The sequence below is a fragment of the Carcharhinus amblyrhynchos genome, chromosome 6 (assembly GCF_965287045.1).
Source record: "Carcharhinus amblyrhynchos chromosome 6, sCarAmb.v2.hapA, whole genome shotgun sequence".
Taxonomy (NCBI): domain Eukaryota; kingdom Metazoa; phylum Chordata; class Chondrichthyes; order Carcharhiniformes; family Carcharhinidae; genus Carcharhinus; species Carcharhinus amblyrhynchos.
In genome coordinates, this window is record NC_137329.1 from 83,766,861 (window position 1) to 83,782,302 (window position 15,442).

The 15,442-nt window shown below is 40.4% G+C and overlaps 1 protein-coding gene across 8 annotated transcripts in view; it reads right to left on the reverse strand.

Annotated features, from left to right (window-relative positions):
* Positions 1–2,779: 2,779 nt before the first annotated feature.
* The window catches only part of LOC145344052 (uncharacterized), an 86,437-nt gene continuing 73,774 nt past the window's right edge, over positions 2,780–15,442 (reverse strand). For 6 of the 8 annotated variants that reach the window (XM_080190818.1, XM_080190812.1, XM_080190814.1 and 3 more), the window contains one exon: positions 2,780–3,588. In XM_080190818.1, coding sequence (XP_080046944.1) covers positions 3,437–3,588 — 152 coding nt within the window. In that variant the 3' untranslated portion in view covers positions 2,780–3,436. Of the gene's footprint in view, positions 3,589–14,182; positions 14,382–15,442 lie in introns of all 8 variants that reach the window. The other 2 variants (XR_013886829.1, XM_080190817.1) reach the window with 2 other exon arrangements.

Sequence of the window (15,442 nt, forward strand, 5' to 3'; positions counted from 1 at the left end):
TGGCAGAGAATGACAGGACCTGATAGGCAGTTTAATCAGTAGGTGACAGAGAGACAAGACAGGAATTTTAAGCTCAAGGTTACTGAATTTACAGAATAAATGTTAGTTTGCTCTTCAATTGAAGCAACTGTTTTGTGTGCAGTTTTGGGCGATTTGGGGACTTATTAGTTGGGTGAGAAGCATCAAGTGACTGCTTAAGAATTCACAGGAAAAATACTGCTGACATGCATGTCAATCCCAAGCAAGGAGCCTTTGTGTCAAGCTAGTGATAACTCTTCGCTGCTTTGAATGCCTGTCATTTAAAGGAAAATGGATCATCTTGTGTATGTAGAATGTTATAGCTTTTTTTTGGTCTAGTGTGGTCATTTTTCTTGTTTGAACATGAAGTAAAGCATTTATTAAGAATTTATCAGCAGACTCTTCTGAATTTATTCAGCAAATTTCCTCCATGATTTTGAAAAAGACATTAGGACCTATCAAGTCAAGGTTCACTCTGGGATCTGACTTGTCCAGTATCAGCTGGGATGGCAACACCATTGTAAACCTTGCACTCTGTCACGTTTGCCATTCTTCAATCCTCTGCTAGTTGAAAAATTAGGCAAACCCTTCTGCTATGTCAATCCCTCTTCCCTTAGCAACTTGTCCGCAAGCCATCTGAACCAGTTGTTTTTCCAGTACTTTTTGCTTAAATTTCCATACTATCTCTTGCTGCCATTGTCACTATTGCAACCAATATTTTGTCAGCCCACACTTCCTTCATAAACACCAATACATAGAATTCATTAGGGATTGCAACTTTGCCCTATACCTCTAAACATACATCAACTCTTTATCCTCAGTTCACCATTTACCTGTTGGTAAGATCTTTGTGTTTTCATTCCTGTTGACTGCCATTCTACTGTTGTACACTGAGTCATATTTTCTTCACCTCCCCTCTTAAACCAATTGCATTCACTTAATTCACCTAACATGCATTATATACCCTCCCTTTTTGTTTCATCATCATCATCTCGGTTTTTCACATCATCCAGGCAACCTTGTTTTTGGCTCCATTTCACTCTTGTTTGAATGCATCAAATCTGTAGCAGAAGTATCTCTTCTTAAAGATCATCCATTGTTCCAGTAACTCTCCCCCACCAGTCTATGGTTCCATTGCATGCTGGCTAGTTCTAATTGTTCATTACTCTCCTCCATTACTAACTGAAACCCCATGATAAACTGATCATTTTTACCCAAATGGTCCACCACATTCCCCAGCACCAAATCCAACATCATCTTTCTAGTTATGCCAAGAACGTCCTGATCAATGAAATTATCCTGAATGAAGTTCAGAAATTCCTCCCCTTCCTTACCGTCTTGAGAGAGCCAGAAAGCAGGAAGATGATACTGTCAAAATCAGTGTAATAGGAGGAAGGCAAGATATTGGATGGATTAAAAACTGATTTTACTCAAAAGATTCTCAGTGGGGATGGTGTCAGAGAGCTGGAGAATTGCAAATGTTACAGCCAACATTCCTGAAACTCCACATATGGGGTATCTTCAATCAGGTTTCTCTTTATAACAATGATCTTCAAGAAATTAGACAACTGGGAGAAAATAAAAGCATGGTATATCTCCAAACCTTATACAATCAGACATAGGTTGATTGGGAGGGAACTTCTCTGTGGAGAAGTCATCTATCTTTTGAAGAATGAAGAATGTTAGCCCAAGTCATCTATTTGACTTCTTAATTTATTCAACCATCACCTACAATATATGAAAACTGCACAGATTATGCAAAGGTCTCCAAGGACCGACACCAAGTATGCTTGGTATACCACAGGGTCTATCTGTTCAAAATAGTAAAGCAATCATACTTTGAGAAAAGCACAAGGCAGATTCATTAATCACAAGCAATTGCTTGTACCCTAACTATTCTAGGTTAGCTCTCTGAAGGTCCATGCAAATAAACACCAATGGACACTGGCAACCAAGTCACATCTGTCTGTTCAATTTGTTTTCAAAAGTTCCAATTCCAGGATTACATGTGATAGACCCAAATGTTTTGCCCCCTTATAGGTTCTTGCTGCTCTGCTAACTGGAACGGGTCACTTCAGAACCAACACCTGGGTTCCATAGTTCCATTTAAATCCAAAAACCTAAACTGGGTGCAGCACAAACTTAAAACTCAAAAAAAATTGTTGCAGAACAAGTGGATTGCTTCTGTTGTGTGCATTTCAGATACTGAGAGTGAACTGAATTGGGATAGAGGGAGCAAAGTGCTGAAGATGTGGTGTAAACAGCGTTAGGTTGATTTCAAGTGTGAAAATTAACCATCTGCCTCAGATTCTAAAGAACTCTAATACTCAGTCAATGGGGAACTTTACCAAAAAAAGTCCGCAAGGCTTGACAGATGGTTGGAGTAACAAAGGGCTGATTCATAAACATTCTCCAGTGACCTATTTTTTGTAAAAAGAAATCTTTGCATCAAACCAGGGCATCTTGCAAGTATGATCATTAAGGGCTCACTTAAGAAAACATTCAAGGCATGAATACTAAGCGCAGTGCTTTGACAGCTTGGTGCTAAAGTTACACTATAATTACAAAGCTTTTAGAAGTGCAAGGTCTTTAAAACTTTTGCAGCACCATAAAAATGAAACTGAAAAATCTGACAGGTCTCAGGTCTTATAGCAAGATTTGAAGTAGACTTGAACTTTGTCGATATTCTTTAATAAAACAATTTTGACATTTAAACAAGTGAATAACTTCACAAACTAACAAAACAATCATCAGGTTGGGAAGGTTGGGAATCTTTTATCATTTGCAAACATTATGCAAAATGTTACGGGTACATGGCAGTAGAAAACAGTGTCAAAAAATTAAAGTTCAATATAAAAAAATTGACTTCATAAACAATGCAGTGAAGTCAACTTCCCAGTGTTTCAGATCAAAATTATACATTCCAAAAATATAATGCATCAAGAAATTCTCATCTAACCACTTAATTCTTTGTTCATAGTTACCAGTGGCAGTGTTCAATACTTAGTGTAAAAAAACTCAGCTTGATTTATATACTGAAATCAAGTACTATGTACAGTTTGACTGAGGTACTAGCCAAGGCAAATGAAGCGACCATCTCATGTCTTGATGAATCTGATATCAATAATATTTCCAAAGGGAATCGCCTGAAATAACTTTACCTCATTAGGTAACCTACCAATGAAGCATCTGGTCACTATTAACATTGATTTACAGCATATGAACAATTAATCCTTTTTGTTCCTAGCCTTGGTAGAGAATTACCATGCCTTTAGTAGCATCATAAGGAAATGCAGTAAACGCAGATCATAAAAGCAGTAACAGAAAGGAAATTACCATTGTGTTTCATACAAAAAAATGGTTTATCTTTCTTTAAAAAAAAGGCTCAATAGGGAAACATAGAAACTTCATGACACAATTATTGGGATTTGGCTCTGGCTTTCGCCCTGGTTTTACAGGGCTTTCCAGAAACAGGCAGTAGACTGACGAGAACAGCACGTTCTCCCGATGAGGAGTAGGTTTTATCCCGGATCATAACACGACAGTTATAGCTGGGCAGAAGTTTGGCATCTGTCACAAACAAAACAAAAAGATTAGCAACGAAGAACCAAGTGACACGTCAGCTTATCCAATAGTTTATTTTTCACTTCCACATTTCCTGAAAATGCTGATTCAATCGATTCCACAGTTGTGTCTAATATCATGAACACTTGATCATTTTAATGTCAAGAGCTTAGATAGTTCCTTGTGCATCCTTGGGATATCCAAAAGATGTCACAGTGAAAGCCTATTCACTATAGTTAGCAAGTTATTTGATCATACTGGATTGGGTTTATCATGGATGATGCTAATTCTGTCCTTGTCCAATATCCCCAAATTAATTTTACCATCAGGGAGGAGGATTTTGGTTGCATTTTCACTGACCTATCTTGAAGAAACAGAGGCCAGTTTTTATTCTTATACTGCTACTTCAACTAATTCAGCATAGACAAAGGGAACTAAACTCAGGTCCACCTTGGTTAATATAGTTCAGTACCTGACCTGAAACTATGCTTAATGCTCCACTATTTAGTGCAGCATCTGTCCTTCAGCTTTCTCCAGAAGGCAATGCTGGATCAGCTCAGTCTGACATATCAGATGTGTCACCAAAATGGCTCTTCCTCATGAGCAAACAGTGGGGGGAGGGTAGTATTATTAGGCCATTTGATAGGGGGTGGAAAATAAAAAGATGCAAAACTCCGATCCTTGTATGATAATCAGCAATGAGAACCTAGGAGTTTATTTCTCTTCTTCCTCTGGCCTTAGTCTCACTTGGCAAAGTTATGTTTCCAATAATACTTTGCTTTCCATCTTTGTATGCACATTTTTCAAGACTTTCTTTGAAAATTACTTTCTTTCTTGGACATCAACTTGTTCATTTGGCTAAATGGTCAGTACACATACTCATGTATATATCCGAATAAGTGGATAAGATATTGGCATAATGGCAGAGAAATGCTCCTTGATAAGCTGCCAGCAACAACATTGTTCTTGCCTTCAACACTTGTCAGCTGCCTTCCCTCAGTGGAGGAACTGATTTCTGGACATCCATACAGATTTGCTAGCCTACACAGTCCATCTGCTGGTACGATTAACTTGGTTTATTTCCTTATTCTTTCAATGGGTGTGGCTGTACTGGCAAGGCCATTATTTGTTGCTCAAAGAATTGTCCTCGAATTGAGTGGCTTGCTACACCATTTCAGAGGGCATTAAAGAATCAACCATAATTAGGTCGGACCAGGTAATGGCAGGTTTTCTTTCCTAAAAACATGCAATGCAGATGGAATTTTATTGGCAATCGATCAACATTTTTGATTTAATTTGATTTGTCACATGTATTAGCATACAGTGAAAAGTATTGTTTCTTGCGCATTATACAGACAAAACATACCATTCATAGAGAAGGAAATGAGAGAGTACGGAATGTAGTGTTAGTCATAGCTAGGCTATTAGACAAAGATCAACTTAATGCAAGGCAAATCCATTCAAAAGTCTGACAACAGCAGGGAAGAAGCTATTCTTGAGTTGGTTGGTATATGACCTCAGACTGTGTGCTTTCTCCCCCCGACGGAAGAAGATGGCAGAGAGAACGTCCAGGATGCATGGGGTCCTCAATTATGCTGGCTGCTTTGCTGAGGCAGCAGGAAGTGTAGACAGGGTCAAACCAGCAGGCCGGTTTGCGTGATGGATTGGGCTACATTCACAATCTTTTGTAGTTTCTTGCGGTCTTGGGCAGCGCAGGAGCCATACCAACCTGTGATACAACCAGAAAGAATGCTTTCTATGGTGCATCTGTTAAAGTTAGAGAGAGTCATAGATGACATGCCAAATTTCCTTAATCTTTTGAGAAAATATTGAGTGGCTTTACACAATCAAATACTCAAGCCATCTTGAGAGCTGCTGTTTAGTTCACTTAAATGTTGTCACCAGTCTTTTTAAAAACTGATGCTGGGGTTTTTAGTCTACTCAAAGTCAGTTTCAATGCAAAACATGATTTTGTAACACTATCAAGAGTACAGCGGGACTTTGGACCATTTAACCATTAGCCAAGGAGGAGGCAAGAGCTTAGTAATATTATTGCTAGATTATTAATCTAGAAACTCAGCTAATATTCTGAGGATCTGAGTTTGAATCCCATCATGGCAGCTGGTGGAATTTGAATTCAATAAAAAATATCTAGAATTAGGAGTCTACTGACGACCATGAAGCCATTGTTGATTGTTGGAAAAACCCATTTGGTTCACTAATGTCTTTTAGGGAAGGCAATTTGCCTGGTCTGGCCTACATGTGACTCTGGAGCCACAGCACTCTAGCTGACACTCAACTGCCCTCTGAAATGGCCGCTCAAGCCACTCGATTGTAGCAATTGCTACAAAGTTTCAACAAAGAAACTGGACCAACCGCCTAACATCAATCTAGACACCAGAAAAGACAATGGCAAAACAAACGGCCCTGTCAACCCTGCATAGTCCTCCTTACTAACGTCTGGGAGCTAATACCAAAACTGGGAAACCTGTTTCAGAGTAGTCAAGCAACAGCCTGACAGTTATTATCACAAAATAATACCTTACAAATAACACCCCAGACACCATTACCATCCCTGGATATGTTGTCCCCCACCTCTGCCACCCCCTCCACCCCCACAGGACAGATCCAGCAGAGGTGGCACACAGTCAGGAGGCAGGAGTGATTTGCCCTGGGAATCCTTAACATTGACTTTGGACCCCATAAGTCTAATGGCTTCAGGGTAAACATGGGCAAGGAAACCTCTTACTTGTTACCGTGTACCATTTTCCTTCAGCTGATGAATCAGTACTCCTCCATGTCGAACAACACTTAGAGGAGCCACTGAGGGTGGTAAGGGTGCAAAACGTACTCTGGTTGGGGGATTTCAATGTCCAAGAGTGGCTCAGCAGTAATACTACTGATCGAGCTGGTCAGGTCCTAAAGGATATAACTGCTAAATTGGGTCTGCAGCAGGTGGTGAAGGAACCAGCAAGAAGAAATAACATAATTGACCTCATCCTTACCAATCTGCCGGCTGCAGATGCATCTGTCCACGACAGTATTGATGAGTGCCGATCGGACAGTTCTTGTGGAGGTGAAATCCCGCCATCACATTGAGAATAACCTCCAGCGTGTTGTGTGACACTATCACTGTGCTAAGTGGGACAGGCTTCAAACAGATCTAGCAACTCAAGGCTGGGCATCCATGAGACACTGTGGCCATCAGCAGCAATGGGACTGTACTCGAACACAATCTGCAGCCTCATGGCCCAGCATATCCCCCACTCAACCATTACCATCAAACCACAGAATCAACCCTGGTTCAATACCAGGCATACTTAAAAATGAGCTATCAACCTGCTAAAGCTACCAAACAAGACTACTTGAATACCAAATGAATAAACAGTTAATGTCGATGCTGGCAGCTTATCAAGGAGCATTTCTCTGCCATTATGCTAATACCTTATCCACCTATTCGGATATATACATGGTATGTATACTGACCGTTTAGCTAAGTGAACACCAGTTGACATCCAAGAAAGAAAGTAATTTTCAAAGAAAATCTTTAAAAATGTGCTGACAGAGATGGAAAGTAAGGTATTATTGGAAACATAACAATGCCAAGTGAGACTAAGGCCGAAGATAGAGCTAAGCTCTCCCACAACCAACTGATTAGATCTAAGAGGTGCAGTCTTGCCACATCCAGTCGTGGATGGTAATTAAACAACTCACTGGAGGAGGGGGCTCCACAAATATCCCCATCCTCAATGGTGGAGGAGTCCAGTACATCAGTGCAAGAGATTAGACTGAAGCATCCGCAGCAAACGTCAGCCAGAAGTGCCAAGTGGATGACCCACCTCGGCCTCTTCCAGTGGTCCCAATATCTCAGATGCCAGTCTCCAGCCAATTAAATTCTCTCCACGTGATATCAAGAAACAGTGCACAAGTAAAGGGCTCTGATAACATTCTAGCAATAGCACTGAAGACTTTTGCTCCAGAACTTGCCACTCCCCTTGACAAGCTCTTCCAGTACAATTACAACAAGTGGCATCTACCCAGCAATGTGGAAAATTGGCCAGGTATGTCCTGTACACAAAAGACAGGACAAATCCAACCTGGCCAATTATCACCCAGCCTTCTCTCTATCATCGGTAAAGTGATAAAAGGGATCAACTTTCTACTTTCATCTATTTTCTCAGAAGACTAAGGAAATTTGGCATGTCAGCTATGACTCTCACCAACTTTTACAGATGCACCATAGAAAGCATTCTTTCTGGTTGTATCACAGCTTGGTATGGTTCCTACTGTGCCCAAGATCACAAGAAACTACAAAAGATTGTGAATGTAGCCCAATCCATCACGCAAACCAGCCTCCCAACCACTGACTCTGTCTGCACTTCCCGCTGTCTTGGCAAAACATCCAGCATAATTAAGGACCCGACACACCCTGGACATTCTCTCTTTCACCTTCTTCTGTCAGGAAAAAGATACAAAAGGCTGAAGGCATGTATCAACCGACACTCAAGAACAGCTTCTTCCCTGCTGCTGTCATTTTGAATGGACTTATCTTGCATTAAGTTGATCTTTCGCTACACACTATGACTGTAACACTACATTCTGCACTCATGTTTCCTTCTTTATGACCAGTATGTTTTGACTGTATAGCGCATAAGCAACAACACTTTTCAATGTATATTAATACGTGATAATAATAAATCAAAAGTGCTATCAAGCAGCATCTGCTCAGCAATAATGTGCTCAGTTACGCCCAATTTGGGTTTTGCCAGGGTCACTCAATTCCTGACCTCAGCTGAATTTTGAGGTGAGGGGAGTGTGATGGCCGCATTCGACTATGTATGGCATCAAGGAGCCCTAGAAAAACTGTAATCAATGAGTATTGGGGCAACTCTACTGGTTAGAGTCATACTGATACATAGGATGATGGTTGTAGTTGTGGAGGGTCAGTCATCTCAGTTCCAGGGCATTCCTGCAGGAGTAGCTCAATGTAGTGTCTTACGCCCAACAATCTTCAGCTGCTTCATCAATGATCTTCTCTCCATCATAAGGCCAGAAGTGGGATGCTCACCAATGACTGCACAATGTTCAGCACCATTTGTGACTCCTCAGATAGTGAAGCAGTCCACGTTCACATGCAACAAGATCTGGACAATATCCAGGCTTGGGCTGACAAGTGGTAAGTAACATTTGTGCCATAAACACAATGACCATCATCAATAAGGAACACTAACCACCACCCCTTGACATTCAGTGGTGTTACCATCACTGTATCCCCCACTGTCAACATCCTTAAGGATACCATTGAACAGAAACTCAACTGGACTTGCCACAGAAAGTGACAACAATAGATCAGAGGCTAGGAACACTGCAGTGATTAACTCACTTCGTATCCACCATCTACAAAATCAGGAATGTGATGGAATACTCCCCACTTGCCTATAAAGGTGCAGCTTCAACAAAACTCAAGAAGCTTGAAGCCATCCAGGACAAAGCAGCCCACTTGATTGGCACCACATCTACACATTTACATTTATTGGCGAAACTGGAGAAACCAGCATGGAATAAAAAGAATATAATTGGAGAAGTAACTCCTGTCAGTCTCACACTCACTGCTCTTCCCATCTAATACTGCATTGTTCTCCCACTCTCACCTGGACCTGTAGCTCCTTGGTCTTGTTTCGATCTTGAAGGAGCCTTAAAGTAATACTGTACAAGGACAACATTCAAGGTCCTGAACTTACATCCCAGTCTTCCCATTTTCGTTAAATACTTGTGATGACTTGAAGGTGATTTACCCTATTTCCAAATCAAGCTCAACCTCTTGGTTTGGATATTGTTGATGGTCCTTTTCCAATCACCTTTCTATTATTTCAAATTGCCTTCACCACTAGTATAATTCAATTAATGGTGAGAAATTTGAATCTGGTGTAGATCTTTTCTTGGATTCAGGAAAGCCAATTATGCCCTCAAATTATAAGCACCTTAACCATTACAGAATTAACTCAGAACGTCAACATATATCTTTCATTATCTCTAGGAATGAATCCCGATTTCCTATTTGAATTTGCATCTTTATCTCTCAACCCAGCTCACCTATGAAATTTGACCTTCCACAGCTAAGTTACTTGCAACAGTCGCACTGTTAAACACACATAGCAGCATAGTTTAAAAGCTTGAAACATGACAAAATGATATGCAGAATTGCTTTGAGGGAATTAGCTCAAATGGTAGAGCACTCACTAACCATGAGGGGTAGTGAGATCAATGCTCACTTTGATTTTGGGGCAGCACAGTGGTTAGCATGGCTGCCTCAAAAGCGCCAGGGACCCAGGTTCGATTCCTGGCTTGGGTCACTGTCTGTGTGGAGTTTGCACATCTTCCGTGTCTACACGGCTTTTCTCCGGGTGCGCCAGTTTCCTTCCACAATCGAAAGACGTGGAGGTTAGGTTGATTGGTCAGGCTAAATTGCCTTTTAGTATCAGGGGGACTAGTTAGAGTAAATCCATAGGGTTAGGGCCTTGTTGGGATTGTATTGTGGTTGGCGCAGACTCGATGGATCAAATCTGCATTGTAGGATTCTATGAATTCGTAGAATTAGAGTGCAATTGTTTGGAGGGGTAAAAACCCACAATCTAACTTTAAAATAAAGGATTTTCTTAGGACAAATAGATATGTTCTAGTCCAGAATATCTCAAACAGCTCCCCACTCACCACGATTTCTAGCAGTTCAGACTGGATCACTAGCCAGGGAGAGGGAGCATGCTTTAGGCCAGAATACAGTAAGTGCCTGTAGGTAGATCATTTTTAAAAATCTGCAGAATTTAATATCTCATTTCTCTACACAAATTTCACTTCATGTGACTTAGTTCAACAAAGAAATAGATAATAGGATACTTGCAACAACTATAGTCAAAAATCTCAGCTCACCAGTCTATTATTTGCCAAGCAGTCAATGATTCGTCATTACAGCACATCAACCCTGACTGCTTTTATCAAACAGAATCTTATTGGCAGTTATTGAGCCAGCACGGTAAAAGCAAAGTTACCACAGTCCCAGATAACCATAAGCTGGTCTCCACTTTGAAGGGGAGAGCAGACTGGTGGTGATTTAACCCAAGGATCATCACACCTCAGGCTAGGGACAAAATTGAGAAAGTGGGGCCTTCATAAATAACGTCAGCCAATATGGGAATTGAACCCCTGCTGTTTGCATCACAAAACCACGAACCAACTCTTCATCTGCAGAACAGGCTCGGGGCTGATTGTACAAGTTAGGAGGAGTAGGCCATTTATATAAATCTCCAAGGAGCAATTTGTTTGCTCACTGGCTAAATCTTGCATCTTTCCACTCCAGGTTTACTTCTCCTGTAACCAAACACCGTCTTTCCACTCCAGGTTTACTTCTCCTGTAACCAAACACCACACTGACAACTATCAGCTTCTAACCAATTTAGAATTGGAGGATGTGTGTATCATTTGTGGTTTTGTCTAATTCAAGGGGACATTATGTTCCAAATATGGTCCCCTTAATGTCAGTTTTATATACATTTCAGAATAGGCAAATGTTTCATTGGTCTACAGCACCCAAGTAACTTAATCTTTATTTCAGTTTTCAAAAGATCAACTGATTGTGTGTTATTTTCATAGAGCATTCCATTCATTTTGTAAGACCTTTACTTATGACGTATTAATTAGAAGCGAGTTTTAATATAATCCAACATCTCCAGTCTCAACATGGTCTTTTTATGATCTAAAAAGCTAAGTCAGAGGTAGTTTTATCCTCAGCTGAAGTTTTACTTTATTGGATTTAATTTGTGGTGATCTCTTGGGCATGCTGCCAAGCTCTCCATGCAGCCAGCTGAGAAAAATGGATAAACTACAAGTGTCCCATGAAACTGCGACTCAAAATGGCCAATTATCTGAAGTGAAAACTACAATTTGTTCTGTTTTGTTACCAAGGATGTTAGTCTGCCATTCCCTTCTATAAGGCAAATATAACAGTGAGGTCAGCAAGTTTAAAATCACAATATTCAATATCCTACAGGATTAAGAGGTTTATCCCTACTTTCGGAAAACCATTTCCAAATTCATTTTCTCAAACTGTTCTACCATTAACCTACAGCAATGATTTTACAACAAGTAATTCACTTAATAGCCATACAATGATTTCCCTGTCCTTGTGTTTATTCACTTTTTTCCAAATGCTCAACATCTGATATTGGATACATAGAAATTTCCTCCAACCAAATATCCTGAAGACTGGAAGCCCACCATAAACTTCTTTCCCCAACCACTGATCTCTCCTAGATAAATGTGAGGCAAATCCAGGTCACATGCAATCTTGGTGTTGTATTTAAATTTTGAAATGAGCTTCTGACTATACATAAGCTCAAACAAAATATGTCACCTGATCACCCCCAACCCTATAGCTCATCTCTGGCTTCATAAACCTGAACTCTGCTGCCTATATACTAATTTAAACCAACTTTTGCCTCAGTGCTTACCTTACTTACAATGGCTCTTGGTGCAATAACACCTTAATTTTAAAATTGCTGTTCTTTTTAAATCTCCCCTCACCCCTTCTGTTTCTAACCTCCTCCAGCCCTACAATCCACCAAAATCTCAGCACTCCAATTCTGACACCTTGCACATCTGATTTTATTCATTTGACAAGAGGCCATGGTTACTTCAGCTATCAGAGCTTCAAGCACTAGAATTCTCACCCCTAAAACTTTCAATTTTTCTACTTTTCCCATCACTCTAAGAAGCCACAAATCATGGCTTCATGAGAAATTTAGCTTGCTAACTCTCCAATAAAGTACCTGGGGTAGTTTTACTGTACCAAAATGCACTACAAGCTGTTGTTCACATAAGGCCCTATTACACCAGAAAATACTTAGTTTTTACTTCTCAACTATTCCCACTTGGTTTAAATATCAGTTCATTATGTTGTCTATACAAGATCACATCCTTTGTCTATTGGAATGTGAAAATTTCATCCTTCAACCATGTAGGATAATAATGAACCCTATTGCAAGCATTCTAATAATCCTGGTCACAACTATGGTCATTCCTAATTCTAGCCTACAAATCTGAAATAATCCTCAGTGAATTTTTTTCCAATCCAGATTCAGTCTGTCTCACTTTATGCCCCATTATGCTATCAGATTATCCCCAGGGTTACAGTTAAAAACAACTTAATTTGACACTCATGATGCATCTATTCCATAGTGCTCGCTAAGCTCAGACTCAAAATTAGCAATAGGAACGTTGTTGCTACAGTAATCCAAGGAAACACGTATTGCACTGAACACTTAATACTGCCGGTTGTTTCTCCGCCTACCAGTTTAGGTCAACATATTTTTTGAACAAACATATTAAGCTTCGACCTTAAAAGTCTTGTTAGTTCTGTTACTTTATTTCACCTCTAGTCACTTTCTCCTATTTCTCCCGTTTAAAAAGAAATCTGATACTCCCTCAACTAACAGCCAAATCAGAAGACCATGAATAGAGTCACTTCAAGATAGTCCTCACACAAGAGTACTGCTAACCCAGGTTTGTTTTTTTAATTCACCTGAAGGGTGTTGCATCACAGTTCACTGAGCTTATGGTAGCCCACATTCTAAAAACATGATACACTGGATTGCATGCCTATTATGTTTATAATCAGCTTAAATTTTCAGAGCTTTATAAAAACAGAGCCAGATTTCAAATTTTATAACCCCCTCAGAATATAGTCAAAATTCCTTGACTCCAAAATATTCAATTTATTTGTGATAACTATACTGGTCAGACTAGTTGGAGAAATTCAAAGTTGATTCCATAAATTTCCACACAATTGTTAGCTCTTCAACCTCAAGCTATCACCTTCATAGTTTGTGTTCTTTTTGATTTCTTGCTGTTGTCAGGTTTTGCTGTCTTTTTAGCTGATTCAACATCACTGGCTATGCCAGTATTTGTTGCCCATCCTAATTTTCCTTGAGCTAATAGTGATGAGCTGCCTTCTTGAACTACTGTAGTCCATGTGGTTTAAGTGATGTAAGTGTGGGAGTTCCAGGATTTTGATCCAGCCACAGTGAAGGAACACTGATGGAATTCCAAGTCAGGATGATGCAATTTGGAAGGGAACTTGCAGGTGTTGGTGTTCCCAAGTATCCCTTGCTGCCTTCGCCCTTCTAAGTGGTACAGGTCATGCATTTGGTGAAAGGTGCTGTCAAAGGAGCCTTAACGAGTAGCTGCAGTATGTCTTCCAGATGGCACACACAGCTGTCACACTGAGGGTCAGTGATGAAGGGAGCAAAAATTGGGGTGCCAATCAAGTGGGTTGCTTTCTCCTAGGTGGTGTCAACTTGAGTGCTGTTGGAGCTGCACTCATCCAGGCAACTGTAAAGAATCCTATCTTATACCCTCACTTTATCAAGCCCGGCAGATTGTATGCTTCAACAGTCTTGGCAACTTGTCTGACCAAGGTGTGTCTTTTTACTCATGCACAGACATTAAAATGTCAATTTCTTCCCAGATTCAGTTAATTCATTAGATTTCCGCACCACCCTCCACTGCCCCCCCTCCCCATACCCTACATGCCCAAGTTCATACTCACTTTCCCTTCAGAATGTTTTGATTCTTGTTGGAAACAAATTGTATTCTTCCTTTCATAGGTGGAATGGTTTGTTAATATTTCACCTCCATTTTTGAATTCCAACCCAGTATCCCAAGGGGCTTCCAGTTGATCCAACTCTTCTTGGTCCTCCGTATTTCTGCTCCAAAACCGTTAGACTTCACTGCGCTGGCACATTTGTCTAATGAAATAATCCTTAAATTACTAAATTGTACTATGCACAAAGCTTAGTGATGGAAAATCTGCGTATGCATTATTTGGACAATTTGTGAATTTTAGGTCACGTCAAGAACTTTGACGCATCTCTTGGAAGTTCCGAATATTTTGATATAACTTTAAGAATGGATATTTGGGTCTTTTGCAATGTCATAGCTTGGACACATTTGGAGGAAAGAGAAGCCAAAGCCAGTTCATAAGCCAGGAAGGGGCCTGAAGCTTCACTAACCCAGGGTCCTCCGGTTAAGAGAAATACATTAGGTTTGATTGTTGTAGAGAAACTAGGAATATTCTTCCCATTGATCAGGGTTGCAAATATTTGGTTTGAAGTTATTAGTTATGTTGACAAAGGGGCACACACTTGGGCTAAATTTTGCTTTGGATATTGCTGGTTGACAGGTATTTGTCACAGGTTGAGGATTTGAGAACCTAGTATTAGGCTTAGTCAGTGACTAAAGCAATAGTCACGGGGCTGAGAACTGCCATACAAATCCAGTGTTAGAGATCAGTGGATCCAATATAGACAGGATTGCCAGGAGTGAAGTAATTGCCTTGAGAAGAGAGAGAACATTTAACAGCAAACAGCTGTGAAATGTGGTTTCAGCAGTTAAGGTGTACAGGAAGCTTCAACAGCTAAGGTAAACCGGGAAGTTGTAGTTTGGAAAAGCATCAAGTCAAGTTGAATTTTTAAAGTTGCAAAGGAATTCTCATTTACATCAGAGTTATGTTGGCTAAGCTATAATTTTGAATGACATCGGGAGTCAAGAGGTCAGGTTCAAGGAAACAAAAAGAATCCAGAAGTCCCCATTCCACAGGAGGGGCAGACCAACCTGCATTGAACTCATGTATTGTGCCACAATACATGATTGGACACAGCAAGAACAAGGCCTTGTTCATGGAATCTTGTACCATCGGGTGTATCCAGAAAAGCTTCCATTTTGCAAAGATCTCTCATCTGAAGAAGAGGCTTGTTCAGGAGGGAGGCCAGGGGAGGAGGAGGATGGGGAAGAGATAGGAGGGAAGGGG